Source organism: Rosa rugosa, chromosome 4 (genome assembly GCF_958449725.1).
Source record: "Rosa rugosa chromosome 4, drRosRugo1.1, whole genome shotgun sequence".
NCBI classification, from domain to species: Eukaryota; Viridiplantae; Streptophyta; class Magnoliopsida; order Rosales; family Rosaceae; genus Rosa; species Rosa rugosa.
This window is the reverse complement of record NC_084823.1, coordinates 3,859,235-3,876,068: the sequence shown is the minus strand read 5'-3', so window position 1 is coordinate 3,876,068 and position 16,834 is coordinate 3,859,235. Positions and strand designations below refer to the sequence as shown.

The 16,834-nt window shown below is 37.4% G+C and overlaps 1 protein-coding gene and 1 long non-coding RNA gene across 2 annotated transcripts; both read right to left on the bottom strand.

Annotated features, from left to right (window-relative positions):
* Positions 1 to 1,933: 1,933 nt before the first annotated feature.
* LOC133744188 (uncharacterized) lies at positions 1,934 to 2,935 on the bottom strand. Its single transcript, XM_062172329.1, has one exon. It carries the CDS (start codon positions 2,933 to 2,935, stop codon positions 1,934 to 1,936), a length of 1,002 nt encoding a protein of 333 aa, XP_062028313.1.
* Positions 2,936 to 7,140: 4,205 nt separating this feature from the next.
* Positions 7,141 to 8,647, bottom strand: LOC133706424 (uncharacterized). The gene is made up of 3 exons (XR_009844519.1): positions 8,396 to 8,647; positions 8,103 to 8,292; positions 7,141 to 7,630 (listed from the first exon to the last, which is right to left on the bottom strand). It is a non-coding gene; the product is annotated as an uncharacterized LOC133706424 (long non-coding RNA).
* Between the last annotated feature and the right edge of the window lie 8,187 nt (positions 8,648 to 16,834).

The window sequence follows — 16,834 nt, the reverse complement described above, 5'->3', positions numbered from 1 at the left end:
ACTATGCCGAACATTGGGATGGATATGTCCGATCATTGCAAGCTTTTCAAGGGAGGTGGAAAACATTGAAAGTCGAACTTTATGCTTGGCATTGTGCGTTAAGGCAAGCGAAGCTTTGGTACAAGAGTGGTGCGAATATGATTGATGAGGTATGAATTTGTAGTGTAACACGAATATTAATTTTTATGATTCTTTTAGTGTATATTAAAATTTAATTAGTTGATACATCTTACTTTAAATTATTAGTTGAAATATTTTGTTGATAATTATACTTTAAATTATTAGTTGATATATTAAAATTTAGTTGATAATTATACTTCAAATTAGTACTTCATAATCATACTTTAGACTTCATTTTATTAATTTAAATTATACATTATACTCACCTTATATTTAAATAGTTGATACATTGTACCTCGTTTATATTTGTACTAATAGATTTATACTTTTTTGTTTAAATTAAATAACTACGTCAAGCACAAGATTTGTGGAGAGCTGCGATGACCAAATCGAAAGGAAAAGCAAAAAAAGGTGATTTCATTAGTTTAGAATGTTACGAGATTGTTAAGGGGTTTCAACAATTTGATGACATTCCAAACCATTCCTCTTCGGCTGGAGGAACCTCCAGGGGAGGAACTGAACGGATGCACACACAACAATCCGTTCCTGATTCTCATGTCCAGTTGGACATAGATGCAGATGAGGTAAACGCCGATGCAACTCCCAATCCTTCGGTGAGGCCTCAAGGAAAGAAGGCTGCCAAAGAAGCTCTTCGGAAAGGAAAGAAAGCATCTAATGATTCCAGTCCTCTGACAGCCGCTGTGGAGACTATAGCAACCAACCAAACATCAATGTTGTCTGCCAAGGAGAAACGTGATGAGGAATATGCTCGACATCTCCGTGACCAACAACAACGAGATTATATACGCTTGCAATTGGATATTCAAGAGAGGGAATTCAAAAATCAAGAGAGGGAAGAGCGTATTATGGAGATGGACACAAGTAAGATGACGCCAACCAAAAAGAATTACTGGCAAAGAAAACAAAAAAAAATTGCTGCGAAAGAAGCTGAAGATGCAACCCGTGGATCTGGCTTCCCACAACCACCATTCACCGGTGGATATTATCCACAACCTCCGTTTGTCGGTGGCTATCCACAACCTCCTTTCCCCGGTGGCTATCCACAAACACCATTCCCCGGTGGGTATTATCCACAATCTCCTTTCCCCGGTGGCTTCCCACAACCACCATTCACCGGTGGTGTCCCTTCTCCACCTTTCTCTTCGGGTGAATCCACCAACCCCAACCATATGGATGACCCCACAAACACAAATTGGATTCCTAATGAAGATGAGGATTAGGAAAATTAGGGAGTTATATATTTTAAATAATTGTATTGTTATGATTCCAATGCTTGGTTTTGCACTTATGTAATATTAGATTGATGAAATGAAAATTTATTTTAATAATACCAACAGGAAATGAAAAGCTAAATGAAATCACACAAACATAATTGAAAACATAAAAACTAAAGTAGAAACCACACAAACATAATTAAAAACTTAAAAACTAATAGAAAACACACACAAATAGGCAGATCTAGATACTCCTATTGCCTTGAAATTCCCAAAAGTGTTGAATGAGGTCTTCCTGAAGGTTGGAGTGACTTTGGTCAGATCTAATTTGTTGGTAGCGGTCCATGAATCTGTTCATATGATGAGCATCTCTACCAACAGGATCAAAGTCTCTACCGGTTGGTCCCTCCCATACCTCAGCAATCCTGGGCCTCATATTGTTAGCTTCCTCATCATCGGACTCCAACTCATCATCGCTGTCTTCAGGTCGTTCATTTTCGACAATCATGTTGTGTAATATAATACACGTTAACATAATGTATCGAAGGTCCTCTTTATGCCACCCACGAGCAGCTCCTCTAACAATACCAAACCTTGACTGTAATATACCAAAACATCTCTACATCTTTCCTATACCCCTCTTGAGCCTTTGCAAACTCGATTTCCTTGGGGCGTGTAGGATTTCGAACAGTTTTCAAGAAAGTCGCCCATCGAGGATAAATACCATCGGCGAGATAGTACCCTAGACTGTGAGCTCTGTTGTTAACTTGGAATTGGATCAGAGGTGCTCTACCGGCGGTAAGCTCATTAAACAACGGAGACTTTGCTAAGACGTTCAGGTCGTTGCATGCCCCGGGCATTCCAAAGAATGCGTGCCAAATCCAGGTGTCGTAAGATGCGACTGCTTCCAAGATGATAGTGGGGATCTGTTTCCTACCACTATATTCTCCAGCCCAACCTGTCGGACAATTCTTCCATTGCCAATGCATACAGTCGATGGTCCCAATCATTCCTGGAAAACCTCTCCTCTCAGCTTTGGCAAGAAGTCGTCTGAGGTCCGCTGCAGTAGGAGCGCGGAGGTATTCTGCTGAGTAAAGATCAACAATTCCTCGTGTAAAGTGCTGAAGGGCTGCGACGGAGGTGGATTTCGCCATCCGACAATACTCAGCACATTGATCTGCCCCTGCACCGTAAGCAAGCATTCGCAAGGCAGCTGTCATCTTCTGCTCCGGAAGCAGTCCGACTTTGCCGGTAGCATCTGACCTTTGCACAAAGTAACGATCATACTGGCAAAGGTCACTAGATATACGCTTGAAGAGATTGAGACTCATCCTGTAACGTGTTCGGAACACCGGATCTTTGAACACTGGCCGGTCGACAAAGTAGTCGGCCAATATACCTTTGCCCCTTTCTTCTCTAAGTCGTTCCTCATTTGGTGCACGACTCGGATGAGAACCGCGCCCTCGGTGTTGGTTTCCAGATTGTTCTGCAACTGCAGCGATGACAATGGCGTTGGTGGCCATCATCTCTTCATCATCTTCATCCTGAGACCGTCGAATTTGATCCCACAAATTGTTCATTGCAACGAGGGAAATTTAGGAAATATGTAATGGTAGAGAAGTAGAAAGGGTGAAGGTTTGTTAAGCTCGAATGGTATGTGTATGTACTGAGCGTATCATGTCTATTTATTGAATTTTTTCACACATAAAAGTGTCGGTGGGTTATCTCTCACTCATTTCAAAATTTTTGTCGGTGGTGTGCATGTGATAAAAGTGTCGGTGGATTTTAAAATATTTTCACACTTTTCAAAAAACTTGTCGGTGGTGTCAGTGGACAAAATTGTCGGTGGAGTTAAAAAAAATTTCACACTTTTCAAAAACTTTGTCGGTGGAAAAGCAAAAAAAATTCACACTTTTCAAAAACTTTGTCGGTGGTGTACATGATAAAAGTGTCGGTGGAGTTTTAAATATTTTCACACTTTTCAAAAACTTTGTCGGTAGTGTATATGTGATAAAAGTGTCGGTGGAGTTAAAAAAAAAACAGAAAAAAAGTGTCGGTTGACATATAATTTGTCTACCAAAAAATTTTTCTTTGATTGCATTTTCAAATTGTTTATCAATACTATTTATTTACATCATACATTTCTCATTTTACAAAAACAAATTAATAAAATATTCGATGAACAGTAACTGACTGGTGACCCTGACCCAACGGGTAGAAGCAAAGATCCAGTGGCAATGAATAGTGTCCTGCCCTGGTGCCCTGGTGACCGTGACCTGGTGACCCAACTGGTGAACTTGCTCTTAGAGATGAACATAGTCTACAACAATTATAGATCAAATTTTCTAACAAAGAAAGACATCACACTGAAAACAAAACCTAATGTTTGGTATTGAATAAGAAATGATTACTGACTGGTGTGTAGGGGTCATCATGGGCCGGGCTAGGGCTGGCCCTACCCTAAATTTTAAGGCTTAGGGTCGGGCCGGGCCTGGCCTAGTCAAACTCAACAAAATTTAGGGTTCGGCTGGGGCTTAAATATGCTAACCCTTACCCGCTCGAAAGGCCTGAGCCGCTAAGACCGAAAGGACCAGGTTGGGTCGGCCTTCCGAATAGGGCCGAAATGGGTCTTATTTTGTTTAACAAAAAGAAATACATTATGTTTTATTTTTTTGTCTCAAAATGTGGCTCAATGATTATACAGGTAATACAAAACTCATTGTTTTTTGTTGATCATATTTAATATATATATATATATATATATACAGATCCTATCCAGAGCGATGCCTCGCTCTGAAATTTCGGAGCGAGGTTAGGGTTTAGGGTCACTTTTCGGTCTCATATCCACATCTCGACCGTTCAGGTTTTAGGTACTAATGTATGGGTCATCTCTGCAAAATTTCAGCCAAATTGATGATCTATAAGGTATCTAACTCGTTTAAATCAATTGACGAACTAAATCTGTCCAACCTGAACCGTACTAGCTTTATGGCAGTTATCAATGCCTTAACGACCATCAATTTGACTGAAATTTTACAGACATGATCTATACATTAGTACCTAAAACCTGAACGGTCGAGATGTGGATATGAGACCGAAAAGTGACCCTAAACCCTAACCTCGCTCCGAAATTCAGAGCGAGGCATCGCTCTGGATAGGATCTGTATATATATATATAAAGACACACACACACACATATTGGAATTAACTTATAACATTTATAAATATTAGTTAAGGTGGTTATATTCGGTAGTTATTGAAAATTTCAGCGATTTCCTTCTTGTCCGGTGGCGTCGCCGACTTGGTAATGCTGCCGGACGGGTGATGGATGGAATATGGTCCACTAACCTCTGATTTTGCTTTGCCTTCGGTTTGGCAGTGAGGGTTTTTTGGATTTGTTCGGATCGAAGCGGCGGCGGACTAGCTTCATGCTCACTGATTCAGGAAGGACGAGGGCAGCGGCGAAATGGGTTTGGTCCCAGATGCCGGCAGCGGCTGTGCGGGCACCGTTGATATGGCTTCGTGCGGCTTGGATGTATGGGGATTCGTCCATAGATCTACCTATGGCGCAAGGGAAGCCTTGATGGCGGAGCTGACAGTGGTCTTTCTTGAGGCAGGATGACAGCTCGAGGTGGTGGTCTACGGCGGGGGTGGGCAGCTGTCGGCATATGAGCGGTGTGCAAGTTGTGAAGATCGGATGAATATGAGCTTTCGTTGTTGGGCCTAGGGTTTGCAGTCAGGGTCTTGGGCTTCTAAGCACTCTTGTGCACTTATGTTTTTGCCCAATTTTAAGTTTTATTTTTTAGACTTAGCCTATTTACTATGTTTTTTCATAGTGTATAGGCTCACTTTTAAATAAGTGAGCACTGATTGTCTAATGAGTGGTGCTAGCATGCCACGTCCTAGACTTGCCCATAGAGTTGGCAATGGAAGGTATGTATCCGTGCCATTCTGGCTTGAGTTGAATGAGAATTGATTTGGTTCAAAAAAAAAAAAAAAAAGGTGGTTATATTCGATTAACTATCTCTCTAAATCTCCCAAAATTAATTGTTGTTTAACAAAGAAAACAAAAATTAAAGAAAATAAAGCTTAGGAAATCAATTACAAAGAAAGAGATAAGTTGTATGTTATAGGAAAAAGAGAAACATATTTAAAAAATAGAAAATTATTAAGAATTAAATGGGCGGGCTTAAAGGGTCGGGCTTCATTTACATGGCCTATATCCTACCCTATTTGAGAAAGGGTCGGGCCGGCCCCCCCTAATGCAAGGGTCGGGTTGGGCGGACTTAGGGCGGGCTTAGGGCCAAAGGGCCGAATGATGACCCATACTGGTGTGTATGCAAGATGTTGATTTTCTTAGAAGTTGCAGGAGTGTAGTTGTGGAGGAAAATTTGAGGAAAAGGTATAGTAGTTTAGTAGAATTCAAATATGTTGCTGCAGGAACTCTGATCTACAGATGTTCAATAGTATCATAATTGATGACTCAAAGTTGATAAGATTGCCATGAACAAAACTTCATCTGCAAAGTCTGAACCCATAAATATGTAAATTATGAAAGTGAGTAAAAACTACAAAGTACTCAGCTAAACCAACCAAGGGAAATTTCATAGGCATTCAACTAACCGCTTCATTATCTTATTTGGTAGCATGCAGCTCTCTATCTTTTTCTTATAATTTCCTCTCCAAATCATGTATGGCTTTTTCCTTTTCATGGAGTTGCTCCTACAAAGATATGTCAACTGCTGTTAGTCACTCATGGAAGGTGGGATTTGCTACACTATAAATCAAAATAAGTATGATAATAGAGCTTGTGTAACAGCTACACCATTTGAGATTCTAGGACAACTCTTTTAAATATACATTGTAAAAAAAGAAAATTCTATTATCAAGTGAACTTGAAGCTTGGAAGTAGCATTTGCATGCTCCTTTAGTTGAGCATATCTCACCCCTTCATACTGGCTCCATGGAGGTTTTGAACTCGCCATTTGGAGAATAGTAAATCCCAAGCTCCATATATCCACTGCGAGACTATAGCCATTTGTATTCATGAACAACTTGAAGTCAAGATTACATGAACCATGAGAAACTAAACTAAAGTAGGTAATGTTAAAGTAAGAAGTGCTACATGTATAACACCGCTCTGTGAAAATTGAATTGTTACAGAAACTACAGGCCAGAGTTCTTTTTTAGTTAAGTCTGCTAACACCTTCACTACAACAGAAAACCTCATTAGCGAGGAACTTGTTCCTCGTTGAAAACCAACATTTCCTCGCTGTAGTATTTCCGCGAGGAAATTTTTTTCGTCTTCAATTCGTCGGAGAAAGCTCGTCAAGAAAAGTTTCAACGACAAAAAAACTATTTCCTCGCCATACCTTTTTTGTGAGAAAATTATTTTTTCTTGCTGTTAATCTTTGGCGACAATATTTTTCCTCACCCAAACTCATAATTTTACCTCGTTAAAAAATTTCAAGGATTAGAAAATAGTCGTTAAATATATTTTTTGACAAACTTGATTTCGTCGCTAAATTATGTATTTTCTCGCTAATGATAATTAGTAATTAAAAAAGTTTTAAATAATAAAAAATTTAAACTACTGCTTTTGCGACAAAAATATTTTCGTCATTATAAATAGCTTTCGGCAAAGAAGTTTTTCCTCGCTCTAAACCGTTTTCGGCGAGGAAATTTTGTTTCATCGTAATATGTATCCTTTTGGCGAGAAAAAGTTATCTCCCTAAAAATAATCAACAACAAGGAATTTTTTTCCATCGGTGTAGGAACTAAAGTCTATAGAGAGAAAATTATCTTTTTCGTTATTAAATTTTAGTCTATAGCGAGGAAATATTCTTTTTGTTACGATTGTCTGTTTATTACGATATGACCTATTGGAGGTACATATTCTTTCATTCTACAAAGAGGATTCTTATTCAAAACTAGTCAAACAATCAACAAAATAATGAAGGAAATAAAAGAACATAGCAAGGATTTTGGAACAGAAGAAACTTATATTGCAGCAAACGTGGTTTACATATGGTTTACAGGACAAAACTCTCTTGGTAGTTCATTATTCTTAGACTTGAAGGAAAAGATCCAAACCTATATTTCAAAGGCAAAAGCATATACTAGCAGCTTTAGCTCTTGTTCATGAAAGCTTAACAAGACAAGCCTCTCACTTTCTCATGATCACAGTCCACAAGCTGCTGCTCAGTGAGACTCACGAGCTCCGCTGTTGTCAAATAATGAGCTCCTTCCAGTGCAAGCTCCCCTTATCTACAAGACTACAAGCAATAAATCAAATCCTAGTATGTGATTCTTGTTCCTACAATCAGTGTGAAGTGCTTCAAATAACATAACAAACAAGTCAATCATTTACACACATGCTAAAAACATAGAAATAAAAAATAACGATTGCAGCCAAATTGATACGAGTCAATGACAATACACAAAGTTCACAATTTCACCAAGAGGATTCTTATAATCGAAGTCACATGTATTTTAAATGATAAGGACTGCTGGAACCCTCAACCTTCACAAGAGTTGAATGACCAGGATATTGGAAAACAAAATTCCACGAACAACTCATGAATATAATTTTAGAGACTGGGGATTTATGGAATATTACCATACTTACTCCTAATCAAAGTTCAAGTATGGTGCACTTACTAAAACCACATCAGTAGTTTCATAGAATATTACAAGAAACATACAGTGGTGCACAAGAAACATACAGGGAGAGACTCTGAGAATTACCTTAATCATTAAGGCCACAGCTTAACCAATCACGACTTGTATGGTGTCTGCAAGGCAACATTATAATCGAAGCAAAGAAACTAAAGCATCTGCAAGTCTACAATTGGTCTCATGCATGTTTTGATTTTCCCCAAAATTGAAGTAACCGGCAAGAAGATCAATGATGAGAGTCTTTTGGCTTTTCTATTCTCTGTTCAAATTGTGGTACTGTACAGCGCATGAATAAAAGAAAGAAAAAAAAAGAATTGAACTTTGGCAAGTCAATCTTAAAACATACATGGCAGCAAAATCACCTTTCAACTAGCCACGTTAAACTTGGAGGTGGAGGAATGTTCAAGACCTGCACATAAGGACAAAGAGATTTAAAACATATATATTTGAACTATGATTGTCAAAATGTGCTGCAAGCTTGCTTTGAATACGAGTTAGACAACAAAGACCAAGAAACAATGTCCAGGTGCTTTGAAGAATAATAAGTTTAATTAAGCTTTTATCTTCTCTCTCACTTTGATCATAAGGCGGTGGTTTGATAATGCAAAATGGTGGTTCAAACGGGCGCGTTTCTGTTTTGATTGCCGCTTAGAACTTTTAATTGTTTCGCTTTTAATTTTATTCAGGTTTTTGAAAGCCCGCTTTAATTCAGGGTTTGTGGTTTAGGGGTTGATGGCTTGAGTCATGATAATGGCTAACTAAATGATTTTTAATTTGAAGAAGGTATTATATTATCAACACTTTAGTGTCAGGTGCGAGATTTTCTATGGAAATTTTATTTCGATGATCTGAATAGTTCAATCTTAAGACATCACTCATAGATCATCTTTGTAAATTTTAAGTTAAATTGAGTACCATTTAGTCATTAATTATCATGAATTATCAGGATGATCATATTGAACATAGTGTGATCGATTGTCTACTTTAGTACTTTTCTTCGAAGTTCTACATCTTAAAAGAGTGTTATAAAACCAGAGCAGTTCAATTGGAATGATATAGTAAGTCATGTATAATACAGTAATATGCATAAAGAATAGTCCCTTAGTGGAAACGTCATGTATGCAAAGTGAGCGCAAGATCAATGGGAAGGAATTAGGGAGGGATAATAAGTTACACGTACACACACACACACACACACACACACACACACACACACACATATATATATATATATATATATATGTATATATATATGTATATATAGAACCTTGCTTAGGTGTGGATATATGTATATATACATTAGAACCTAAAAACTGAACGGTAGAGATGTTGAAATGCTATCAAAAATGGATCCCTTAATGAAAGGGCCCTATATATATATATATATATATATGTATGTATGTATGTATATCTATACTATTATTAAGAGAAGAGGTTTTGTTAGCCAAAATCAAATTTTTTGACAGAAATGCCCCTAAAACATTAAAATACTTTGAGAATTAATTAAATCACAATGGTCATTATGACAATTGCAAATTATATTTTTATTAAAAAAATAAACAAAATAAATCCCACAAATTCCACTTTTCTCTCCCACTAGCATCTCTCTGCAATAACTGTTTTCATCCTTTTTTTTTTCTTTTTTTTTTCTGAAAAAAAAATACATATACATGCAGAGCATGTGTAGAGAAATGCTAGTATATATATATATATGTATATATAGAACCTTGCTTAGGTGCGGATATCTGTACCTAAGCAAAAGGTACGGATTTCCATATCTGATCCACTTTTCGATCATATTTTCACATCTTAACCGTTCAGTTTTTAGGTCCTAATGTATAGATCATCTCTACAAATTTTCAGCCAAATTGATGATCGTTAAGGCATCCAAAACTGCAATTTACACGAATGAACCAAATCTGTCTAACCGGAACCGTTCGTATTTATACTAGTAAATTGCAGTTTTGGATGCCTTAACGATCATCAATTTGGCTGAAAATTTGCAGAAGTGATCTACTCATATATACCTAAAAACTGAACGGTTAAGATGTGAAAATGTGATTGGAAAGTGGGTCAAAACTGGAAATTCATTCATTAGCTTAGGAATGAACGTCCGCAGCCAAGAAGGGCTGTATATATATGACACGATGACAAAATGTACTAACGGCAAGAACATGTCTTTCTTAAATTATATAATATCTTTATTAGTGAAGAAGACTTGGTTTCACTGCTATTAAATTTGGCGGTTCAAAAAACTTCCAGCCATTGAGTTGAATTTAGTTGAAATTATTAATATCTCGCTAAATGTATCAAAGGCAAGAAGATCAATTATCACTAAAAAAGAACTTTTAGCGAGGAAATCAAACTTTTGTTGCCATATAATTTCGCAGGTTCGAGAAAACTTCCTACCAAAACTATAGCGACGACTTAATTATTTCCTCGATAAAATAATAACTTTAGCGAGGAAGATCACTTATTTCATCGCTATTAAATTTGGTAGGTTCAAAAAACGTTCTGCCAAAACTATTACGTCGAAATTATCAATTTCTCGCTAAATGTATAAATAGCGAGAAAATCATTCATTGCTAAAATTTCTATTTTAGCGAGGAAATCATTCATCGATAAAAGTCCGCTTTTAGCAAGGAAATCGTTCATCGTTAAAAGTCATCTTTTAGCGAGGAAATGATACTTCCGTCGTCATACAATTTGGCGGGTTCAAGAAAACTTCCCACCAAAACTACAGCGACGACTTAACTATTTCCTCGCAAACTGCATCTTTTGGCGAACAAATGTTTCCTCGCTGAACATTGACATTTAGCAAGGAACCTATAGTTTTGTCGCTACCAGATTTGGCGGGTTTTACATAATTTTCCTCCAAACAAATAGCGAGGAAAGTGTATTTCCCTCACTAAATGCTTCTTTTGACGAGGAAATAGTTCCTCGCAAAACACGGCCTGTTAGCGAGGAAACCATGGTTTTGTCATCGTTGAACTTGGCGGGTTTTACATAATTTTCCGCCAAACTAATAATGACGAAATCGTTATTTTCTCGTTGAATGTCTTTTTAGCGATGAAAAAATTCCTCACTGAAGTCTCCTATTTCCTCGCCAATAACATGATGATTTAGGAGACCGAATTATGGTCACCTTTAGTGATGAACTGAAATATTCGTAGTAGAAAGTGGTGTATAGTGAGGAAATTATGTTTCTCGCAGAAAACCTAATGACATTTAGTGTGGAATCAACATATTCCTCGTAAAAAGTGATATTTACTGAGGAAAATAAATTCCTCGCAAAAAACTTGGTCGCTAAAAAGACTTTCTGTTGTAGTGCTTGGTTCCTAGAGAGTAGATTCTTCTGATAAGATGAAGTTGTGTTTTCGAAGACTAATGAACAGCCCCTTGAGAAATTGAGATCAAGATGTGTCATACCATTCAAACTACACAAATTCATCCAAACCCAACTTTCAAATTTACACAATTACAAAATAAGTTTCAGAGTATAGATTGTAAACCATTTCTCACCATATGGACTTACAATAACATCAACTGAACAAAGCTCTTATAAATTATTAGAAACATGCCTGCGTTGGCTGAGTAAATGGTTTGCAAGTCTACTCATGCGATCGCTGGGTGCTCCATCCTTTGCAAACAAATTTCCTTCTAGTTAATACTGTCAGATCATAAAAATAAATATGAACATGTCATAATCTGCATAGAGATAGAGATACAAGTACAAAACATTTTGAATGACTATAAATGTTCATAGATAGAATGAATACCTATGGATTCCATCGTCTTCAAGCAAGGATTCAATAAGACAAAGTCTTATGTTCTCTCCAACAGTGATTTGTTCTATCTCTCAATGGGGCGGGATTACTTGTGAACCGGTAGAATTGGGAGAACAGGGACCTCGACTTATATAGGTGTCATGTGATAGAACCCACCCATCAAAGAGAATTTATCACTTACCATATGCACCTCCTTAGTGGTTAAGTCACTTGATTTCATATCCTTTAAGACATATTATTAGGCTCATAATCTATAACATCAATCACAACATTATAGCCACTGATTTACTGCATATATGATCCTTTGATTTAATTGAAAAGACATCACATATTATTATTGTGTAAACTTTATTATTAGATGATATATCCAATTGGGTTCTTACATTCTCCCACTTGGACTATCATATAATACACAATAAAGATATCAATCCAAAACCAAATTAAACCAATCTTTAGTCAACATGGACAATACATACAGTATAACCTAACTTCAAGACTCTGTCAAACACAACCACTCAAACCAGATCATAAGAAATCTGATGCAACAATTTGCATAGCACCTTATGTCCATATCATCAGAACTTGTATTCACATGAGCCACCACAAGATATGAAAATATTTGATATAGAGCAACTGAATGTGATTACTTAACGTCTCATATCATGGTCTCACCTTATGGCTTTGTAGAAAAACCCTTTATGCTTCCAAAAAGCTAATGTGTTTCCAGAATGAAAAACACATTTCAATTCACTGTGATCAAATACTTGAAGACAATGATCTTTCAAATAGTTATTCAAGACTTGAGCTGCAGCAATAAATTGTCATATACTAGCAATCAAATAATCTTTTAACAATTGCAGAAGTGACAATACATTCCAATATTAATGAGAAACAATCAATTGTATCAAATTGCAGCAATCAATATAAACCAAATCTGCAAACAAAAGGAAACAAACAGACAAACATTTGGAGATATGCTCTGAACTTTGCTTGTCCTCAAGCAAACTAAATGAAACATAATCCGAAAATCTACTAACTCACAAACATAAGTAAAATACGGTATTAGCCTTTCCAACCATAACCCTCGGAGAACTAATTATGTACATGACCATGAGGTTGACAAAGCACAACATAGGATTTATGAATTTCTAAGGCAATTAAAATGTACATGTGAGAAATGCTCAAGTATATGCATGTGTTGACCATGTGTCAAATCAATCCACCACAATCAAATAGGCATATAGAAGACCCGACATAACCCACTAAACTCACATAGGTTCACTAAATATTACCGCTCAAGTGTTTAGGAGCTATATGTGTTTCACTCAAAAACAATTTCACAACACGCGCCGCCATATGCTTGCTTTTCGATCTCATCTCCACTAGGTAGCTCACAACATTCAAGATCAAGAGGTCTTTTATTTGGTTATAATGGGGTTAAAGGCAAGTGGTTAAGAGAAATGAAGGATAAGGAAATACAAAGTCCATGTAAGCCGGTGAACCAACTCTCTCTTGTAGAGATTTAAGAATTTTGCTTTCGAATGCTAAGTCACTCACCCTAAAACCCAATATACAACCCACACTATACTACGTAATACTCTTATTCTTTTTTTTCTCTCTCTCTCTCTTTTTTTTGAACTCTTTTTTTTTTCTTTTCTTCACACAACTTTTTTTTTTTTCTTCTACTTTTCTTTTCCTTGAACTTTCTTTTTATTTTCACAAACTTCTTTTTTTTTTTTTTTGGAACTTTCTTTTCTATACAAATCACTCATCCCCCACACTTATTCTTTTGTAACCTCACACTTTTGACTTTTTTTTTTTCTTTGGAAGCACTCAAACATAAAGTCATTCTCTCAAATCGCTTCACCAACTACCATGGAAGGGTAGGATAAAAGTGTTTAGGCTAGGTAGGAATTTGTGGTGGTAAAGAACAAAAAGGCTAAATATATAAATAGGCTCAAAGTGGCAATCTAGTGGTAAATATCTTTGGGCACATGCTTCTTTGACCATGGTGGTATTATGCCTAATGCCTCCATCCTTTCTATCCCATCGCAAGCTAAAAGTAGCCTCGAGAGGTCTCAAGCAAGTTCTAGATACGCAATGTCATGAAATTGTACACGTACACATGAAGAAAAAGTGAATGAACAATGCATACACTATGGATATTAGGCTCAAAAGCTCACAAATAAGGCATGCAAGTTAATCGAATAATCTATATGCTTCTCTAATTATGATGAATCAACCTAACCATAGGATATGTGCACACATATAGTCAAGCATAGCTCACATATACACTCAATTACAAAACAAATTCAAAGTCCTAGATCATGCTTAGTCTATTCACAATCACAACAAGTTAAGTCCATGGCTCATCATTGGGGTTGGAAAAAGGCATTAACCACTAAAATATAATAACAAAAAGCTAATCTAATATTTTTTTTTTTTCATAGGGCACCCTAGCCCTCACCCCCACACTTAAAACCAACATTGTCCTCAATGTTGTCAAGTGAGCTCGAAAGCTAAATCCATGTTGGATTTAGGCATGAGAGTGAAGTCCGGGCGAAAACACAAAAATTAACTACGAAAATAAAAATCTCAATGCGGAGTAAAGTTACGGAAAACCCCCTTTGTCGACCCTCCATTGCTCACGACCGTCGGAGAAAACCAATAAGAGACACCAACCTCAAGGCACAAGGCCTTGACTTCCTTAACGTATGCTCCATAATAGCTCTAGGTGCTCATGTAAGGATCAACTCCATTGAGAAGGATATAATGTCCAAAGAGCAATGCGTCACAAATAGCCCATCAAAGAATAAGGACAAAGATCCTCCATTAAAATCATAGGCTTGGCCACCTCCAACACACCTCACAACAGCCCTATAATGGCCTTCATTGAAGAATTGAAGTGCAAGAAGTCCAACCAACCCGAGTGAACAAAACTAGTGAGTGCAGGAAAACTTCCAGCAATGACCTTTCTGTCTTCAAATGCCCATATCTCATACTCAGAAAGAGACAAAGAAGTGAACCACTTGGAATGGAGAGTAGACTCAGAGAGATTTCTATCCATATAAAGGAAGCCACCTATCTCCAATTGAGATGAAAACTATAGCTGGTCAAAGTTACCAGCTAGTAATGAATTCTGCTGCTGACCCTCAGTCACCAAAACTGCAATATCTGAAGCTCCAGAGGCGCAAAGAGGGTGAGACCAACTGGATATAAAACTAGACTCATGAAGCTACATTATCTTAAAATTATACTGGAAAATCAATTCTGAGTCAAAAATCGTTGGCCTCCAAACTCACTGATCTGTTCTGCAGTTTCTGCTGTGCTCTGTTTCTGACCTCTGTCACTTGGAACACTATACCAGAAGCTAGAAAGGTTCAAATAAAAAACTGTTGTACCACCATATAGAGGACATGTGAAGATACATCTCTAGAAAATTTTAGCTCTAAATAGCTTGATATGGAGAGGTTGTAGCTTCTCAAAGTCACTCTACAGTATTTGTCTCTGTTTTGGCCTTGACGCATTGACCACTAAATAACTGAAGTTATAGAGACCCAAAAAGGCTGACATTTTGGTACAAGATAGTAGACATAGAGGAGAATAGCTTCAGAAAATTTCAGCTAAAAATAGCATGTATATTAGAAGCTATAGTCACCCAAATTCAACTAAGCTTTCTGGTCAAAAACTGCTCACTGCCAAATTCATTCTCCTTCACATTTCCCACTCCGGACACCTCCCATCCCCCCAAAAATGGCCAAAAATATTTATTCACCACAAAACTAAATTACTAAAGAAAGAAATACTACCGATGATGTGCTAGGGTTGCCTCCCTAGCGAGCGCTTTGTTTAAGGACTTCATTGTCGGTCCATAGATTGTAATCTTTGTCAAGGTGGATACTTCTCAAGTGCGACCACCCTATTATTTGGGGCTAAGGGACTCCTTGACATGTCATAGAGGCAAGACCAAGAGCTATCCATGAATATTGCAATTGGTGACCAAAAGTGGAGCTTCTTAATCTTCCTCTTCTTCTCAATTTTACTTCTAGGAATCAATATCCTTACCTTCTCCTTCTCAAGTGGTGTAGAAATGATGCACATAGGAACAATAGGTGGTAGAAGCTCTTGAGAGTGATGGGAAAGGGTGAGTGCAAGTGCTCCATTTCCTTTCCAATCTATCACCTCATTGTAGAAACATTGACCACTTAATGGTGGATTGAGAGGTAAATTTACCTTGATCCCAATCCTCTCATTAATAACATAAGTGCTCAATATTCTACAATCCACCTTGGGAAGCTCATGATGGATCTCCTTGGATGTAGGAGGAGAGAAAGTCCTTGGCTCTTCAACTTCTTCATTACAAGGTAGTGAAGGACTCTCTTCCTCGATGGGAATATCGACCTCAACGAATAAAGGATTATGGTATATTACTTGAAGCTCCGCATCCTCCTCGATGAACAAGGGATTATGGTGTATAACTTCAAGCTCCGCATCCTCCTCACTAGACAAGACATCCTCTTCTTCGAAATCATCTTCAAATATCTCTCCTCCATTTGGAAGCTTAGATTTCCAATATTGCACCAATTCCTCCGAAGTGTAGTCTCTCACCTCACTTGCATTGAAACTTTCATAACCAAGCTCAATTTCTTGTACATCAACATCACTATCATCATTTTCAACTTGCATAAAGGATTCTTGCTCAAGATGCTCGATATACACTTCTTCTCTTGAAATAGGCTCCACTTGGTCAAAGAAAGGTTCATGCTCATAAATGGTGAAGGGTGGCTCTTGTGCGAGACTAGCCTCAAGTTGCTCATTGGTATGTATAAGTATTTCTTGAGAAGCTTGCAATCGAGCTTGAGACGCTTGCAATTGAGCTAGTAATTCTTCAAGAGAAGGCTTCCTAGACTCAAACGCTTGCTCATGAGGATATGCTTCCGGCACCATGGTCTCTTGTGAAATCCTAACTTGAGAGGCTTGTAAAAGATCTCGGGAGGCTTGCAATTGAGCTAG